Source organism: Gallus gallus, chromosome 4, assembly GCF_016699485.2.
Source record: "Gallus gallus isolate bGalGal1 chromosome 4, bGalGal1.mat.broiler.GRCg7b, whole genome shotgun sequence".
In the NCBI taxonomy this organism is placed as follows: Eukaryota; Metazoa; Chordata; class Aves; order Galliformes; family Phasianidae; genus Gallus; species Gallus gallus.
The window spans coordinates 38,958,109-38,975,133 of record NC_052535.1 but is presented as its reverse complement, the minus strand read 5'-3'; the positions used below and the strand labels follow the sequence as shown (position 1 = coordinate 38,975,133).

General features: G+C 51.1%; 2 protein-coding genes and 2 long non-coding RNA genes across 30 annotated transcripts in view; 2 read left to right on the top strand and 2 right to left on the bottom strand.

Annotated features, from left to right (window-relative positions):
• The window catches only part of ACSL1 (acyl-CoA synthetase long-chain family member 1), a 72,180-nt gene extending 69,663 nt beyond the window's left edge, over nucleotides 1–2,517 (bottom strand). The window contains exon 1 of the mRNA XM_040698931.2: nucleotides 2,405–2,517. The gene's annotated coding sequence lies outside the window, so the exon portion shown is untranslated. The remainder of the gene's footprint in view (nucleotides 1–2,404) is intronic.
• HELT (helt bHLH transcription factor) lies at nucleotides 1,620–3,342 on the top strand. 2 transcript variants are annotated; one of them, XM_015276559.4, is made up of 4 exons: nucleotides 1,620–1,835; nucleotides 1,911–2,015; nucleotides 2,128–2,224; nucleotides 2,334–3,342. In XM_015276559.4, exons 1-4 carry the CDS (start codon nucleotides 1,809–1,811, stop codon nucleotides 2,750–2,752), a joined length of 648 nt encoding a protein of 215 aa, XP_015132045.1. In that variant the 5' UTR covers nucleotides 1,620–1,808; the 3' UTR covers nucleotides 2,753–3,342. The 2 variants fall into 2 exon arrangements, with proteins under 2 accessions (XP_015132045.1, XP_046796736.1); XM_046940780.1 differs by having other exon boundaries at nucleotides 1,800–2,015.
• A 3,497-nt stretch (nucleotides 3,343–6,839) lies between these two features.
• Nucleotides 6,840–17,025, bottom strand: part of LOC107051755 — a 34,502-nt gene continuing 24,316 nt past the window's right edge. For 11 of the 26 annotated variants that reach the window (XR_005859460.2, XR_005859462.2, XR_005859447.2 and 8 more), the window contains 3 exons: nucleotides 15,319–17,025; nucleotides 14,312–14,462; nucleotides 6,840–12,693 (listed from right to left, as the gene is read on the bottom strand). The exon at nucleotides 15,319–17,025 is cut by the window's right edge and continues 110 nt beyond it. This is a non-coding gene — a long non-coding RNA (uncharacterized LOC107051755). Of the gene's footprint in view, nucleotides 12,694–13,811; nucleotides 13,945–14,311; nucleotides 14,463–15,318 lie in introns of all 26 variants that reach the window. The other 15 variants (XR_006939188.1, XR_006939187.1, XR_005859458.2 and 12 more) reach the window with 14 other exon arrangements.
• Nucleotides 16,706–17,025, top strand: part of LOC121110733 — a 7,747-nt gene continuing 7,427 nt past the window's right edge. Inside the window, exon 1 of the long non-coding RNA XR_005859466.2 lies at nucleotides 16,706–16,825. This is a non-coding gene — a long non-coding RNA (uncharacterized LOC121110733). The remainder of the gene's footprint in view (nucleotides 16,826–17,025) is intronic.

The window sequence follows — 17,025 nt, the reverse complement described above, 5'->3', positions numbered from 1 at the left end:
CAGACAGTAAGAGGATCAACTCCGTCCTCGCTCGTGGAGAAAAGGAGAGAGGGGAAACCCCCCCCTCCGCCCCCCCCCCCGGCCCCCCGTTTGGCATTCAGAGTTTGGTTAATTTGGATGATAACGGTGTGCGTTTAATCCCATTGTACGGCACTGAATGTAGCGCAACGCACCCGGGCGGGCCGCCGGCAGCGCGACGCGCGGGGCTCCCCCCGAGCCTCCCCCGGAGCCGTCCCCGAAGGCGCGACTCCCCCGCTGCCCCCCGAAGCCCCGAAGCCCCCGAACCGGGCCCGAGTTGCGGCGGCGGACCGAGCCGGGCGCGCCCCTCCCGCCGCCGCGCGGCGCCGGGCCGGTGGGCGCGAGGGTGCGGCGCGGGGCGCACGGGCGGCGGGGCCGGGGGGGGGGACGGCGGGGCGCGGGGGGGCGGCGGCGGCGGCGGCGGGGCCCGGCGGCGGGGCGGGGTGCGGGGGAGCCCCGCGGTCGGGCCGGGCCGGGCCGGGCCGGGCAGAGGAGGTGGAAGCCGCGTGCGCTCGGCAGCGCGGGGCGCGGGCGGGCGGCGGAGAGGGGAGCCGAGAAGGCTGTGAAAATATGTTTGCGGAAAATAGACAATTGTTGGATTAAACGTATTCAAGTATGAAATAATGCCTTTTTGTGTACAACCCCTCGGCAATGCGAGCGTACAAAAGTGCCCTGTGGCCGTTCCGTGCTCCCTTTGTGAGCTGTGCGCGCCGCGTCTCCACTTGGCGCGGTCCGCGCGGAGCCCCCCTTTAAACGCGATTGTTTCTTTCTTTCTAATGACATTTACCGGATCAAAACGCGCTGTTAATTCGATCAGAAAGCTTTACTCCGGCGGACAATGCCACAATAATTTCGCCCGAAGTTTGTTAAATTGACCAAAATTAGGCAAATGAATGGCGGGTCTGTCGGCGACCCCGCTCGCAGGTGACGGCGCACAATGCGCTCCGGGCCAGCTGCGGGCCCCGCTTTATTTGCCCCTCTTTTCTTCGCCCCGCATTATTAAAATTTCGGCCCGATGCGACCATTCACGCTCCTCAATGGCACATTTTCCTATAGGATAATAGGCTACAAATTGGGCCTCTCCAGCGCGGGGCGGGGGGGCCCGGCCCGCGGCCGCGCCGACACAAAAAGCGGCGTCGTGTGCCAAAGGCCGCCCGCAGCCGCCCGCGGTCCCGGGGGGGCGGGGGGGGGGAGCGGGGCGGGGGGGCGTGTGCCAGCCGAGGGCCCACACCTGCCGGGTGCCCCCGCCGCACGGAGCGCCGGCACAAAGCCGCGCTGCCAGCGCTCATAAAGCCGCCCGTGTCACCGCGGCGCGTGAGAAAAGCCGGCGAACAAACGGGGCCACTCCGGCTCCGGGGGCTCTCCCCGCCGTCGGGCGGAACAGCCTATTAAGGGCTTACTTAATTACTGTAATGACTCTGGACAGGCTTCACGAGGCGGTCAGCGCGGCCCGGCGGGGCGGTGCCGCGGGGAGGTGGCGCCGCGCCCCGCACGCCGCACCCGACCCGGCCCGGCCCTGCCCCGCTCGTGGGCGTCACGTGCGGGCCGGGGCGGGGGGGCGGGGTGGGGGGGGGCGCGGGGGGAGCTGGCGGGCGGCCCCCCCGGCCCTTCTTTCCCTCGCCCTCGCCCCTTCGTTCCCGCTCGCCCCTGATCTTTAATGCATACATTCCCCGGCGCGGCGCGGCGCGGCTCTCCCTAATCCTCTGGGCTCAGGGGCCCGTGGGGGCCCCGTCCCCCCCAGGCGCGGCGGCTTTATAAGCGGCCCCGCGGCGCGGCCCCGCACTGCCGCCATGGCCTCGGGCCTCAAGGAGCGCAGGGTGAGCGCCGGGCCGCCCGCACCGCGCGCCCCGAGGGTCCCCGCCGCGGCCCGTGACGCGCCGCCTGTTTTGCAGAGGACGCCCGTGTCCCACAAAGTGATCGAGAAGCGGCGGCGGGACCGCATCAACCGGTGCCTGGCGGAGCTGGGCCGCACCGTGCCGCTGGCCCTGGCCAAGCAGGTGGGTGCGGGCGGCGGGGCGGGGCGGGAGGACACGGGACGGGACGGGACGGACGGGGCGCGGCGCGGGGCCGGGCTGACGGCACGGCGCGGCGCGTTGCGGCGCGTTGCAGGGCTCGGGCAAACTGGAGAAGGCGGAGATCCTGGAGATGACGGTGCAGTACCTGCGGGCGCTGCACTCGGCCGACTTCCCCCGCGGCAGGGAGAAGGGTAGGTGCGGGCGCGGGGGGCGCGGCGGGGCGGCCCGGCCCCGTTCCCCGTTCCCCTCTCCCCGCTCCCCGCTGAGTAGAGCCGCGCCCCGCCGCGCCCCGTCCCGCAGAGCTGCTCTCCGAGTTCGCCAACTACTTCCACTACGGCTACCACGAGTGCATGAAGAACCTGGTGCACTACCTGACCACGGTGGAGCGGATGGAGACCAAGGACACCAAATACGCCCGCATCCTCGCCTTCCTGCAGTCCAAGGCGCGCTTCGCCGCCGAGCCGCTCCTCGCCTCGCCGCCGGAGCCCGACGCCGCCTTCCCGCCGCCCCCCGAGCGCCCTCCGGGCCCCGCCGAGCCCTTCCCGTGGCCCTACGGCCCCCTGCCCGCCCCCGCGGCCCTGAGCGGCCCCGGGCAGCAGCGCGCCGCCTTCCTCCCGTCCGCGCAGGGCCTGGAGCGCCGCTACCTCGGCTTGCTGGGCCCGCCGCCCCCCGGCGCCTTCGGGCTGCCGCACGGCCAGCACCCCCCCGCCGTGCTATAGGGCCGCGGCGCCGCGGACTCCGCCTGGACGGCGCCGGTAGAAAGCTACGGCCGCGGCCCCGCGTGTCTCGGGGGGAGCTTCCTCGGCAGCCCCCGGCACGGAGCGACGGGGCGCGGCGCCTCGCCCCGCATTGGGCGCGCACCGCGCGGGGCCGCCGGCGGCGACGGCGGGCACGGCGCGATGCCCGGAGCGGGGCGGGCCGAGAAGGTGCGGAGCCGACCCACCCGCGGGCCTCCCCCCGCGTCCCGGTGCGGGACTGCGAGCCGGGCGCGCCGCGGGATGACCGCGGTCCGTGAACCGCCCGCGCCTCTGCGCGCAGGCGGACGGACGGACAGAAGGACGGACAGTTCGCCGCCGCAACGCGCCGTGCGCCTCCCGTCCGAAGCGCCGCCGCAGAGGAGCGGGGAAGCGCCGTGCGGGAACAGCTCCGGCCCGCAGCCCCGGGCGCCCTCGCCGAGCGGACGGGACCCCGCGCGAGTCGCGCTCCGGGCGTCGAGCGGGTGCGTGACCCCTCCCTCCCCTTCGGCATTGTAGCATTAAAGATACGGTGTTTCCCTGGACGTAATAAATTATTAATAGATTCGTTTCGGGCACTGTTAACCAAATCAGACAGAACTTCCCCGGCTAAGTAGATTTTCTCTCCGGGATTAGCAGAGGGCCACCGCGGACAAAACTGCCGTCATTTACATACAATTTTGCCAACTCGCACTGGCCCGTGACAGTCTTTGTATCTGGAACGTTGCTATCCGGGATGGTTTTTCTTTTTGTCCTCCCCGTTTTCATTTGGCTGCGGAGGATAAAGCCCTCCGGCTGCACAGTGCCCCGGCGATCAGCCCCCCGCAGCCCCGCACACGCGCCCCTCGGCCCCACGCCGCCCCCGGGCTCACCCCGACCCGCAGCCCCGGGTGCCGTGCGCCCCACGCAGGCGCAGCCGTCACTCACCTGGGCAGCAGGTGAGGTTACGCTCATCTCCGCAGCGCTCCGCTACTGAGAACGTCTCCAACTCCCTGATCTATCGGAAGGATTTATTTGGGCTATTGGGGGAATTGAGCATCACCAGTTAGGTCACAGAGACACACGAGCAGCCTGCGTCCATCCCCTCTACGTTCAGAGCTTACGTTCTGAACAGGCCAACTTCACTGCTTACTTCACTGTGAGGAACAGGTTTGTGAGCTGAGCACACCCCGTAGCACAGAGCTTCCCTCTTCCCATGGCTTTGCAGCAGCCCTCGTGCACAGCTATGGTTGCAGCGCCACGCTGTGCGCTTCCCACCCTCGGACACAGAGCCCGTGCCACACACACTACAGCCCCTAAATTGAAGCACGCGGGGTACTTCGGGGATAACTCGTCAGCTGGTGACAAGGTTCCTTTTATTTGACTTTGGGTACCGCTATGACCCCTCGTCCCACTGCAGCACAGCTCTGGTCTGTCTGTGGCTCCTGGTGTCCCTGCTCCATGGGACGCCACCACACTCCTGCTCCCCCGAAGCACAGAGGACGCCTACCTGTGTGACCTGCTGTATGGAGCCTGGTTTAGCAGGGGGGTTGGACCCGATGATCTCTTGTGGTCCCTTCCGACCGCTGCCGCTCTGTAGCTCTGTGATTCCACCGGGGTCACACCGCCCACACCGGGAGAGCGCAGTGCTCTGTGGCACCTGGGTGCAAAGCCCGCCCTACCCACAGCAGTTCCTTCCCTGCTGCCTCGTTTGGAGAGGGCTCATTAGTGCTGGAGCAGCTGTGCACCTACCAGCAATTCCTTTGCAAAGACGGTCTGTGGGAAGGGGACCTCCCAGCTGACGGGTTGGCTGAGCAGGAGCTGCGGAAGTGGAGCTCACGGATGTGCCTACTGCATCCATCCCCTCCGACATCACCACATTTATTTCTAGCAGACGTGCCTACAGGCCGTGTAAGGGACTGGAGAACTGCACTCATGTCTCTCAGAACACAAACATTTTGTCAGCATGAAGAAGAAACGCATTTTAATACACACGCAGGTGAAAGCTCTGATACGTACCCATGTGCCACACTGCACAGAGTGGCACGTTAAGCCAAAACTCCTAGGAAAGGTGAGAGACAGCAACACCACATACATCAAACATGAGGAGAGAGGAGTAACTGGGGAGATTCCACCTCAGAATACCAAACCCAACTGAATTTTTAACATTCACCTTCACACTACAGCAATGGAAACGCGCAGTGCCTCTCAGCAGCAGTAATGCAGTTAATTGGGCTGCAATAAATGCTCTTTCTAGAAAGAAATCTGAAGTTTCAGAGATACGCTATGAAAGTTTAAAGGCAAATTAATTTTTAATGGCTAATATGTACTTAAAAGTGCAGTCCTCTTCTAGGAAATGAGTATATAATAATAATAATAATAAAAGCCTTCCTTACTGAGGGCGTCCTGCAAGGGAACAGGGAACGCATGATGGGATCCACAGCTCAGCCATTCCGTGTTTGGTGAACGTTGTGGAGGTTGAGGGCTGAACCCAGAGCCTGCGGGAGGAGTTACACACACTCACACTGCAGTTCTTTATTTGGAGACTCTCAGTCACCCACTGGCCCTGAGCTCAGCTGTGAGCCTCAATGCACAGCCACGCTGTCAGCCCTTGAAGGGTGCAGGCATTTAGAGGAGGGCGCAGCTCAACCCAAGCCCTCCCAGCCAAGCTTATGGCAGGAAGTGCCTTCAGTGGCTCAGCAGCTTATGGCTCCTTGTCCCTAACCCCAGGATTAGGCATCCTTCTAGGAAGCTGAAGTCTCAGGCTTGAAGTCTTTGAGGCTAAAACCTGGGTCCTCTTTTTCGGTAGAGCACATTCACAATCATTCTGCCCCTATGAAGCCACTTCTGTTGAATTCAAAGGAAGCAGTGTGCCCTGGTTAGCCCTCTGAGAGGCATAAGGTGGCTAAGGCTTGGGCTCAGGACATCAAATAGGAGACTTCCAATTTTAAATTGCAAGCGTGAAGTTGAGCTTCAGACAGTGACAGGGTTGGGTTGGGGTCCTTTCTCCATCCAGGAAAGAGGGAGGACTACTGCCCTCACACCAGCATTCTCCTTCCCTGCACATGCGCGCGCTTTGGGTACCACCCAAAAGAATAGCAGTTCCACAGAATCATAGAATCATTTGAATTTAAGGAACCACTTAAGGCCATCTGGTCCATCTGTTGTGCACTGAACAGGGACACCTACAGCCTCATCAGGTGCTCAGAGCCCCTCCAGTCTGACCTTGGCTGTCTCCAGGGATGGGGCATCCACCACCTCTCTGGGCAACCTGTGCCAGTGCCTCACTGCCCTTAGTGTAAAACACTTCTTCCTTATGTCCAATCTGAATCTCCCCTCTTGTAGTGTGAAACCATTTCCCCTTGTCCTGTCACAGCAGACCCTGCTAAAGACTTTGTCCCCTTCCTTCTTACAGCCCCTTTAGATACCGAAAGGAGGCCCTATATACACACATCCAGCCTATATAGGATCTCTGCCACTGTTTGGTTGGATTCAGTTTTGTTTTTCTCAGCATTTCCCAGCGCAGCGTGCTGATTCTTTGCTTAAGTGTGGGTTTGCTAGAGCCTCATAGCTTCCCACGTATGCTGCATTAGTGCCATTCCAGAGGATGAATTTGCAGAAATCAGCCTGTAAGGGTCAGTATTTTATGGCTAAGATACAGGATTGATCTTTTTGTTAATTTTTCCCCCCAGACTAAAATGTCCACCTGTATAACCTTACTGACTTACAACAGTGATGCCACGATAGCTGCGAGTGAACATTAGGGTGCAGAATTTTGCTGCCAAAGGATATAGGACGGAAACAATTTGCCCTTACTACCAAATCCACTGCTGGGCTTTCAGGACTGGGGTCTGTAGAAGGAACAGTAAAACCTACAGAACAAACCTCACACGACTTCACTTTCAGAAAGAGAAAATCTAACAGGGATCAATGAGATTCATCAAGCACAGATCACACATTTTCACAAGCCTTTGGAGAACCTGAAAAAACATACATTACATACAACACAAATGTATATTGGAAAGTTCCAAGGATCTCACAGTCCCACACGTTCCACAGTAAAACCTCTTTTGATAGAAGAATGTAATAACAATTTTCTTACATCACATACTTTATTCATATGTTACCTTCTCATTTCTTTAACCAAAGAGAGAGGAAAAAAGCAACCTTTTATTGGAGTTTTATTACTGAAAGTTCTGTAAATTCCCTTTGATGTCTGGAGGAGGGAAAGTATTTGGAAAAAGAACAAGACCAGAAGTGTATTTTTCGTTGTGGAAAGCCAAAAAAACCTGTTAGATGGCTAAGATGCATGACAACCAATTAAATGTTGCCTAAGGGTACCAATGCTTATAGTCGGTTACAAATTACTGCCTGCAGGAAAGTCAGTATATTAAAGCAACCAAACAAACATGCTATTTACCTACTTGTGTATATTCTGGACCAAATCCTTAGCTCTTGCAAGTAGACAAAGCTTTCTGGAAACCCCTGAAGCTAGAGCTGCTACACGAGGAGGAGGCATGATGTAGCTGCATCAGCAGAGACCTTACCAAACAGGTAAGTGATCCATATTTCACTGGCTCTTGGTGCTCAGTTTACTAACTGAGACACACAGCCCTGTGTTTGCAAAGATGTAAGGAAAATAAGTAACCTACCTTGGTCCTAAACACTGAGTTACACTGATGGTGAAAGTGAAGTCAGGTGCAGAACAACTGCAGAGCAGGTCCTACTGCCTGCTGTACTGAAGGCATGAACTGTTCCTCCAAGAAGAAAAGATGACACAACTAGGCACAGTAATCTACCCTCCCACATGCACGTGCAGGACTTAAACTAATTCTGTGAGGCCAAAGGAACACTGCTCTGTTGTGAGGAGGCACCCGGCAGCAAAGCAGCTTGAATATTTCACCTTCTCAAATCTCCATAGAGCACCTTAGCCTCCCCTTTTCAGACAGCTCGTTTTCTCAGTCACATAACATACGTTACGCATAGTTTGTAACTGCCTTATTTTCAGCTTTGCTTTAAGCTCTCAGAAAGGGCTTCTACCACCTCTCCACAAAACAACGTACAGTACAGACCCACAGTCAATAGACCAGGGACATAAATAGGAGAAATATACATGTGACGTAGTTAGAAGGATAGGCAACTGGGGGGACATAAAGGCTGTTATCCTTCTCAAAGGAATATTCTACATTAATTTGTAGCAGTTTTTAATTTTGTTGTTGTTGTTGTTGTTATAATTTTTTCCCCAAATGGATTTGCAGTTAACCTGCCTTTTCAGACTGAGATGAATTTTGAGAGCATGTGGTCAATTTCATCCTCTTCTAGCAGGAAGCTGTGGAGATTTGGGATGGATTGAAATTCAGCTGCCAACATGTGGCTTCTTAAGGGCTCTTCAGAGAGTCTTCCCGTCACTGTAACTGCAAACAGGCAAAGAAAAAAACAAGATGAGAAGTTATTTGGGGATAATGACAATTATTTACTAGAGAACAAAGCCCCTTTTAGCACCTCATCAGAACTGCCTTATTGTAAGGTAAGAATATAGCATGCCTGCAGGTACACTGATACACAGACAGGACACTGGCAAGTTTAATTCTTTACCAGATCAGAAAAAAAACCAAACAAGGATGGGATGAGACCAATGGGATTTTTTCATTCACATTCTTGGAAAACTTATTTCATCATAAGGCAAAGTCATAACACGAAGGAAAAACCCTTCAGTGGTTTGCTAATAGAAGGATGTATTAAAACTTGTGAGCAGGTGACTTTAACCAAGCATTAAATGTCTCAAAGGTAGAGGTGCAAGTGTGAATTAATCACTCTAAGCTCTTTTTGTAGTCAGGAGGGAAAAAACAGGCCTTTCCAGTGGGTGATTGACCAGACCAATTTCAGACTTTCCCTTAAAATGAGCTGATTTGCCTTGGAACATGTCTCTTTCCTTCTTTTGAATCGAGAGGGAATGCAGGATCAATGGGTCAGATTCACATATATAGGCAGGGGAAAAATCAGGGCAGCTGAATCCCACCCTCACTGCTGCCTGCCAAGTAACCTTACTTATCTGCTCAGGTATTTCGGGGGTCTATACTTCTCCATGTTTAATCACGAGAAGTTCAGTTCAGTCTTCAGCAACTTTGCCAACTAAAATCTTTCTCCCTCTCACCTGCAAGACTCGTTGCTCATGAAAAAAAACACAAAGTCTCTCCTCTTGTGCTTCTGCTTTGCAGACTGAAGGTGTAGCAAGAGAATCTAATGAACTGAAACAGCTGATGAACATTTAGGGGTACCCCAGAGGATCTTTATCCCGTGTCAGATGTTTCTATTGTACTTGTTTTATGTCTTGCTAGAAGAGGTGGAGAAGGTGGGAGGAAGAACCTCAGGGGGGAAAGAATGCGTTTTTACTATTACCCTCCGGCAAGCACTATTTCAAACAAACCCATCAGCTGCTCAGTGAAAGGCAGTGTACCTTCTTCCATAGACTGGTTGTCAAAATATCATAATCAGAAGCTCCTGTGGCACAGGTTTACCTCCCAGATGCCTGCATGCCAATAGCCATGGTACTCCCCTCCCATTCTTACACATGGCCAAAAAGAAGCAAAGGGCTTCAGGAACTCCATGTATGAACATCCTGCACACAAGATCAGAAAATCCTTATTTTAAAGTACGTGCATAGCAGAGGAGAAATTTGCCATTGATTTCAATGGAAGTCAATCCTCTGCTCTCCGTGTGGGACACTGAGGAGCTCCAGGCACAGCATCACCCAGCATGGTTTTAGCTTATTTTTATCAGGATTTCTTCAACGGAATGTACACAGCGTTCTGAATGAGACCCTAGGAGTTAATTTCATCTAAAGCTTCAAGCTTCTTTTTAATTAACGGGTCAGGTTTATTCAGAAAGCTTGAGGACCCCTAAATGGTTTGGGTGGTAAAGGACACTGATGCAAAAAGTTATAAACAAGACTGCCAGGTATCGTGCTGACACAATTTCTCCTCATCACATATCCTTCACACGATTTTACACTAAACTCAAGCTAACGGCTGGCCTGAATTTATGCCAGCAGAAAGAGTAATGCAGTTGATGGTTCAGAACCTGCAAGGATTTGCACACAGATCCAGCCTCGTGCACCTGGCTGGCTTGATTTTACGAAGGGCTGATCGATCTCCCACAGGTTTCAGAGGAACTGGCCAAAAACCAAATAGTGGTTGCGACGGTGTGTTCTTCCAAACTAAGACAGAGAATTTCTCCTGGCCCTGAGAACAGCCAGGAGCCAGATTAGTGGCCACAAAACTGTCATCCACATGCTTGGAACTGAGACCTTAGCTACAGCCCTGAACTTTCCAAAACGGGTTTTAACCCAAAGGAGGGATAGGTCTTCCTGAGTGGAAGAGCAGCTGCTCTTCAGGACAGGACAAGGAGAAAGTGTTGCAGGAGCAAGACACCAAGTATCTGTCCACAATAATTCCACTGGTGCTGCTGTCTTTCTGGCCCTGTTTATTTTCCTCCTGCTCCCATGTATTTCTTCTCTTTAGGCTCAGATCCCAGGCAAAGCAGAGATCTCTCATCAGAGACCAGGCAGCCCTTTTCAGAAAGAGAAAACACTATTGGTTCGGTCTTACTTGTCTTTACAATTACAATTGTAATTGTAATTGTGGACAACTGTATCAATTACACCCTCAGTAAACACGGTAGGTAAGCAAGAACTATTCATTCCTGTAATACCTGTCAGTATACTTTTGGGTTGCTCTTTTTCCTAAGAGGCAGGCACAGGTATGGCAGTGCTGTACGTCGGGCAGAAGCGCTCAACAGAACAGCAGACCAGCGGGGTGTAAAACAGCTGCTGAAAGGACGAAGCATCTCCAGGTGGTTCAGTGCACACAGATACAGCCAATCTCTGCCCAGGGCGTAACCACAGTCCGGCAGGGTTAAAAGGGAGGCTGCCCAAATCCATCCGAGACCTGAAAGTCTTGAAACACGTAAACCCCACACGCATCAGATGAAGAAGGCAGAAAGAAAGGTGCCCCCTAATGAGTTTTTTTTGCGCTTGGGTGAGCGAAAGGGCTGCTTCAGAAGGCTAATAACTGAAAACCTTCCAGGCTTTTGTCCGGAGAAATGGCAGGCACTTTCCATCCCTTTGAAAAAAAAGAAGGCCTTTCGGAGTCTTCACGAGAGATGTGGATTTTAAGGGCGACCTTAGGTCATACAGAACTAATCAAGCGAAAACAATAAGAAAATTAGACTGACAGTCAGCAAGTATCTGAAGACTTTATCAAAAAGAATTAGGAATGGACAAATTCACTGGGAGCAAAGGATCAGATCTGCAAGGTGGCATTGTGTGGCGGGATTAAATTATTTATTCATTGTTAATTTATTTATTTATGTATGTGCAAATGACCTAGCTGCTGCAGGTGCTGAGGAGTTTCTGAAAAGGCCCAGTTTTAGAGCCAAGGCTAAAATATTGGTCCATTTAACTCATTCTTTCCCTTAAGGCGATCAAACAGTGACTTTTATCTAGGAGATAGAGGAGGAAAACCATATGTGTACTGGGAATGATGCGGGGTCTGAGCAGCACTAAGTACCCAAGTATTCCAGCCTCATTCAAGAATGCTGTGCAGTTTAATGTCCAGCAAATTAGCAAATGAATGCTTATGTCAATATGTGAAAAATCCCTAGTTGGTTTAAACAGATAAAAAGCCTCTTGGGAAATGGTAGAAAATGCAGGCTTTCTCTCTCTGTCCTTTTTTAAAGAAAGAAGGAGAAGCAGTACTTAATAACTTCTCCCCAAACTCACAGAGAGTTGCAGAAAACAACCGCCTACACAGATGCTCTATCTTCTACATACATGAAATATTTCCCATGCTGCTGCTGCAGTACTAGAAGCAGCTTTTGCCAGGCGCTCTTTGAATCTCACGTTTGCTCTTCAGAAGAAAACAGTCACAATCTGGGACAGACACAGAGCCTCTGAGATGTCATCCTCTCGGAAAGGTGTGGCAAGTCAAAAGCCTTGGAGTGGGTCTGCCTTTCCACGTTCCCCTGAAATGATAAAATCAGTCTTAAAGACGAAATCCATACAGACGTCTTGTTTCCCCTTCTATAATTTTAACCATTAATAGGAAAGGGCAAAAATTGTTATCTCATGTTTCCTTTGACCCAGCAGAGCAAAGCCACAGTGGGGACTCTGTGTAAGACATGACCCTGGGGAAAAAAGGAACACGAGATCTCAGCATGGGGGTTGGAGGTAAGAAGTCAAATGTATCGAAAATGACAGCAGCACATCAGTTAATGCCATGTGATAAGGGAGTCCTGCTGGGTTTTACGTCCTTCCGCAGAGACGTACTTGAAGGTTGATTGCAACTGGTAAGGAAGATTTCTGCCTAAATCCAGAAATGGGTTGCAGGTATTTCGGCAGGACAGATCAGGACGAATTACCTTTCCTCAGGACAATCATCAGGAGCTACACTGGGGATAACAGAACTGCCCCACAAGATGAACAGAAATCTATGCATCTTGAAACAAGACAGGCAGGTTTATGTGCAAAGCTATGTTACCTACTTCAGCTTCGCTCCTATTTCTCTTGTCTTGGCCATCCCTGGATCCTCTTCTCAAAACACAGTGTTCTTTATGCCACTTGGGAGTAAGGGGTACTAACGAGAACAATAGAAGGTATTCTGAAGAGCAAACATCTTTAATAATACTAAATCTAAAACACTGCCTCCAATTAAAAGGTCAGGGAGAGAATTTCTCAGACCAACCCAAAAATACAGGTCATTCTGAAGGTCTGCTTAAGAGCAGCTTTCCTTTCTCCCTTGAATGCTAATGAGCAAGGATGAATTTGCTTGATACAAACGCCAGCACATCGCATACAAGCTATCACTTACCTTCTGCAGCCTGCTGGGACATGCTGCAAGCAGGAGCTTGCTGAGCTACAATCTTACTATGCAGGCTGCCAGGGTGCCTTGCTGAAAAGAGAATACAAACACACCTGCTCAAGTTGAGTCAGATGAAACCATTTCGTCCGATTTGATATAGATCAGATGATCCCTTCTGCTCTATTAAAAATCTAGTCTTAGCAGATTGGCAGACATAATCTTATGGTCCCCAGTTTTTAAGAGCTTTTGCATTTACAGACAACCACCATAACCCCTCTCATTACCAATTTCACCAATTTAAAGAAACGAAGCATTCTAATCCCTCCCCATATTTTTCTCTCTCCATTTCCTTGGTCACATGGGCAGAAAATCTCAGCATTTTCTCCAGTTTCAGCTTGTTTTTGGAAAAGGCACATCTAGTTCTTGCTCATAGCAGCTGGGTTATCTTTAGTGAGAACCACTTTCATATCACTGTAAAAGGTACTGGGGAGACTTTGTCAGCAATGCTATGCTCATATTTGTACATAATATTCCACCTCACTCCTCCTCAGTGCCTTTGGAAATGGCATGAACCAAAAGCTGCACCTGCCTTTTCCAGAGTCACATAGCACTGACAGCTCAGTGGTCTCAAGCACACGCTGCACAACCCAGCCATCTTCCTGCTCATTACTTCATACGGAGGGAGTCCCAGCTCACAAGAGAAACACTTACTAGTAGCAACAAGGGCATAATATAGTACTGAATTTCAAGTTCCAAAAGACCATCCAATTCACCTGAATTGTCTCTGGCTTAAACTATCTTAGTTTAAGCACTCATCAGAGCACTCTTGGCCAAGGGATGCCCAGGAGACATTCCCCTTTGCTCTACACATATGCAATTGCCCCTTGACTGCTCAGCAGCCACCCGTTAACTATTTCTGGCACCTGATGGCCCAGACTTATTCATTAAGCTGTAGTACAGCAGATTACAAAGACACTCGATAGGCAGATCTAAGCAATGGAATATGGACAAACTAGAGCAAGGACACCCTGGCACATCCAGAGCTTTCCATAGTCACATAGGCAAAGAACTAAATTCATACAACCCAACATAAGTCTTCTGGGAATGCCAAGAATCCAACACTTAGCCTTGAAGGGAATCTTGTGAGCAAATGCCCTCGTTGTCAAGTCCTATTGCATATAGTTGCAAAATACAGGATATAAAATTACCAAAGGTTTCTCAGAGCTTCTCCTGTGGAAAAGTTTTTCACATGGACAACAGGACTGAGTGCAAAGTAGAGATCTCATGCTGCTGATCATTACTGAAATCACACTTCTAATGTTCTGGGTTTGTTTCAGTGCTCTGTTGTTAAACAAACAAACAAAAAAATCCCACCTATTTTAAATTCAGAAACCATATGAACCAGTCTGTAGGACACTAAGCTCAGAGTTCAAAAGACTATGCTACAGTCTCATCCTTGCCAAGAGACAAATCATGAGTTCAAGCATTTTTTCTGCCTCTCTTTCACGCACACAGGCCAGAAACTCAAGGGCCTATTGCTTTGGGGCTTTTTTAAGATGTATCACAGCTTAATACTGTTTTCTTTATTTCAATTCTATCATTAGTTTAAGATTTGGATGTACAGAACCATTCTACCTAGAGCTTCTCAGCAACTGTGGCATTTTTAAAACACAGAAGGCGAAGGACCATACCTGGATATTGTACCAACCTTTAAGAAAGAGGGAAGGCTCGGTCTCCTTTGAGATGGAGGGAGGTGGTTCAGGCTCCACAGAAGTCCTCTCACAAATTCAAGCTGCAACAGCTTACTTCTTACTTCTTACAGACTCCTGGGATGTTTGTCTTTTCCAGATAAAGGCATTCTGTATGTGGATAGAAGTAAAGCCAATGCAAAATCGATGCGGTGTTTTTATGTACAGCTGGGTGCATGGATTTTTACAGCTCCTTAATGATTAACAGGTAGACAAAGTGATAAAATGAGTATCAAATGAAATGTATGCCTTTTTGATAAAAAGACCTTTCCTAACAGATCTAGAGACTTCACTAAAGCACAAAGATGCCTTTTTAACAAGAAAGGACAGCAGATAAAGTGCATTTAAATGGATGGTGACTCTTGTTCTAACAGTCATCAGCATGAAGGCTAAGGCCAAAGGGACAAAACGCAGAAGACTGTAAAAAGAGACATGCAAAAGCAAGACACTGTGAAGAAAGATATTATTAAAAAACTCCTGTCAAAGCCGGAGAGTTGCATCAATAAAAATGTCAATAACAGACCCAAAGACCCTTAAGAAGAGGAAGTTTGGCTTGGCTGATTGCTCAGCAAGGCAAACATCACAGCATTAAGCACAGTGCAGATCTGCCCTTTTGGGTCTGTTCCATGACAACAGTTGCAGCCTACCATAGGGAACCTGCTTTAGCAGGGGAGTTGGACTTGATGATCCCCAAATGTTCCTTCCAACTGCAATGATTCTGTGCTATCATTCATTTTCAGATATACTTTGTATTTTCCTTACCACTCAAAATGTGCAAGTGCTGCTCAGTGAAACACTGATTTAGTCCCCAGCTTCAAAATTTCGAGGGTCAGAGCTGCTACAGCATTTTCAACTAGCAACACATCTATTCCCTGAAGCCCTGTTCACATTTAGTCCTAAAAAAATACAACATTTCAGGACAGTGAGTTGTTTTTCAAATATTAAAACATCATATGACCTTAAATACCTTGTGCAGGAAGATGGATGAACCCTTAACATTCAGACCGTGTGGTTGCTCACAACTTCTGCGTGTTCTTCCATATAGCATACATTCTTCTCAACTGTATCTGAGTTAATGGATAAAATAGTAAAGAGAAAGCTTCTGTCGCCCAGCAGCCCAGCCCTACTTGGGTGTCCTCAGGGAATGAAAGTGTGAATCAGAAAGCTGTTTGGCACAGAGACTTCCTAGTGGTCCTGCAGGATACAGTTCGATTTGCTATGAAGAGAAGACATACAGAAAAAGAAGGCACAGAGCTGGGAATTATTTTGCTGGATTGCAAAACAGAGGCCTCTCAAGAAGTTAACAGAAGGTCATAATACAGAGACTCTGCCCCTTCCAGAGAAAACAGGCATAACGTGTCTTACACTTGTATGTGGGATAAGGATGTGAAAATATAGAATCACAGACTCATAGAATTGCTCGGGTTGGAAAAGACCTTAAAGATCATCGAGTCCAACCCCAACCTAACCAAACTACCCTCACTCAAACAACCCTCTGCTAAATCATGTCCCTGAGCACCACACCCAAACAGTTCTTAAACACATTCAGGGATGGTGACTCAAACACCTCCCTGGGGAGCCTATTCCAGTGCTTAACAACCCCTTCTATAATAGAAGTGTTTCTTGATATCCAACCTAAACTTACCCTGGCACAACTTGAGGCCATTTCCCCTCATCCTGTCACCAGTGGGAAGAGACCAACCCTGTTCTCACTGTAAGCACCTGTCAGGTACTGCAAGAGAGCAGTAAGGACTTCCCTCAGCCTCCTTTTCCCCAGACTAAACAGCCCCAGTTCCTTCAGTCTCTCCTCATAAGGCATATTCTCCAAGCCCTTCACCAGCTTGGTTGCTGTCCTTCTCTGGACCTGCTCCAACACCTCCATGTGCTTTGTGTACCGAGGTGCCCCAAACTGAACACAGTACTCGAGGTGAGGCCTCACCAATGCCGAGTACAGGGGCAGGATTACCTCCCTAGTCCTGCTCACCACACCATTCCTGATACAAGCCAGGATGCCATTGGCCTATAGTTTGTATTGATTGGAATCTGCCAGGAAAACAAACAAACAGAACACTGAGAGTATAGCTTTGATTAAAGATCTGCCCAGCTGCAGTAACTTAATGGCTAACAATCACCGAGAAACTAATGCAACGCCTAAAGGCGAGGCTCTAAATGCTACCAGTTGGTAAAACTGCCGCGGGCTCAAGACGCCCTCAGGTCAGGGGCACAACACCTCGCGTGCTCGCACGGAGGCAACGACGAAGACATAAGGGCGGCGGACGGGGACGTGAGGACGCCGGGAGGGGGCCGGGCTGGCCGTGCGGCTGCAGCGGAGCCGCCGCGCCCCCTGCAGTCCCGGCGGCGCCACGGCGGGGAGCGCGGCCCGTCGTCCCGAGGCAGCGAGCGGGCACCGAGCGGGAACGGCAGCCTGCCACAGCCGGCCTCCTGGATGCGGCCTGTGCCACACGGAACCAGCGGTAGGTGACTGCGTCACGCTCGCTTCCACTGTATTAAAAAGAACAACCAACAGGCAAATCCAAGCGAAACTATGCAGAACCTGAATTTGATCTGAAACTCGTGGGTGAGTGAGAAAGAAGCCAAGCCGTGAGTTTGCCGGTGGTTTACCCCGAGGAAGCTGTGCTGAAAGGCATCCCCTGCTTGTCCGTCAGCCGCCTTT

Coding starts and splice junctions, on each gene's coding strand:
- HELT (XM_046940780.1), top strand. CDS start 1,809: ATGGCCTCGGGCCTCAAGGAGCGCAGGGTGAGCGCCGGGCCGCCCGCA. Junction 2,016..2,127: donor CGCTGGCCCTGGCCAAGCAG/GTGGGTGCGGGC, acceptor GGCGCGTTGCAG/GGCTCGGGCAAACTGGAGAA. Junction 2,225..2,333: donor CCCCCGCGGCAGGGAGAAGG/GTAGGTGCGGGC, acceptor CCCGTCCCGCAG/AGCTGCTCTCCGAGTTCGCC.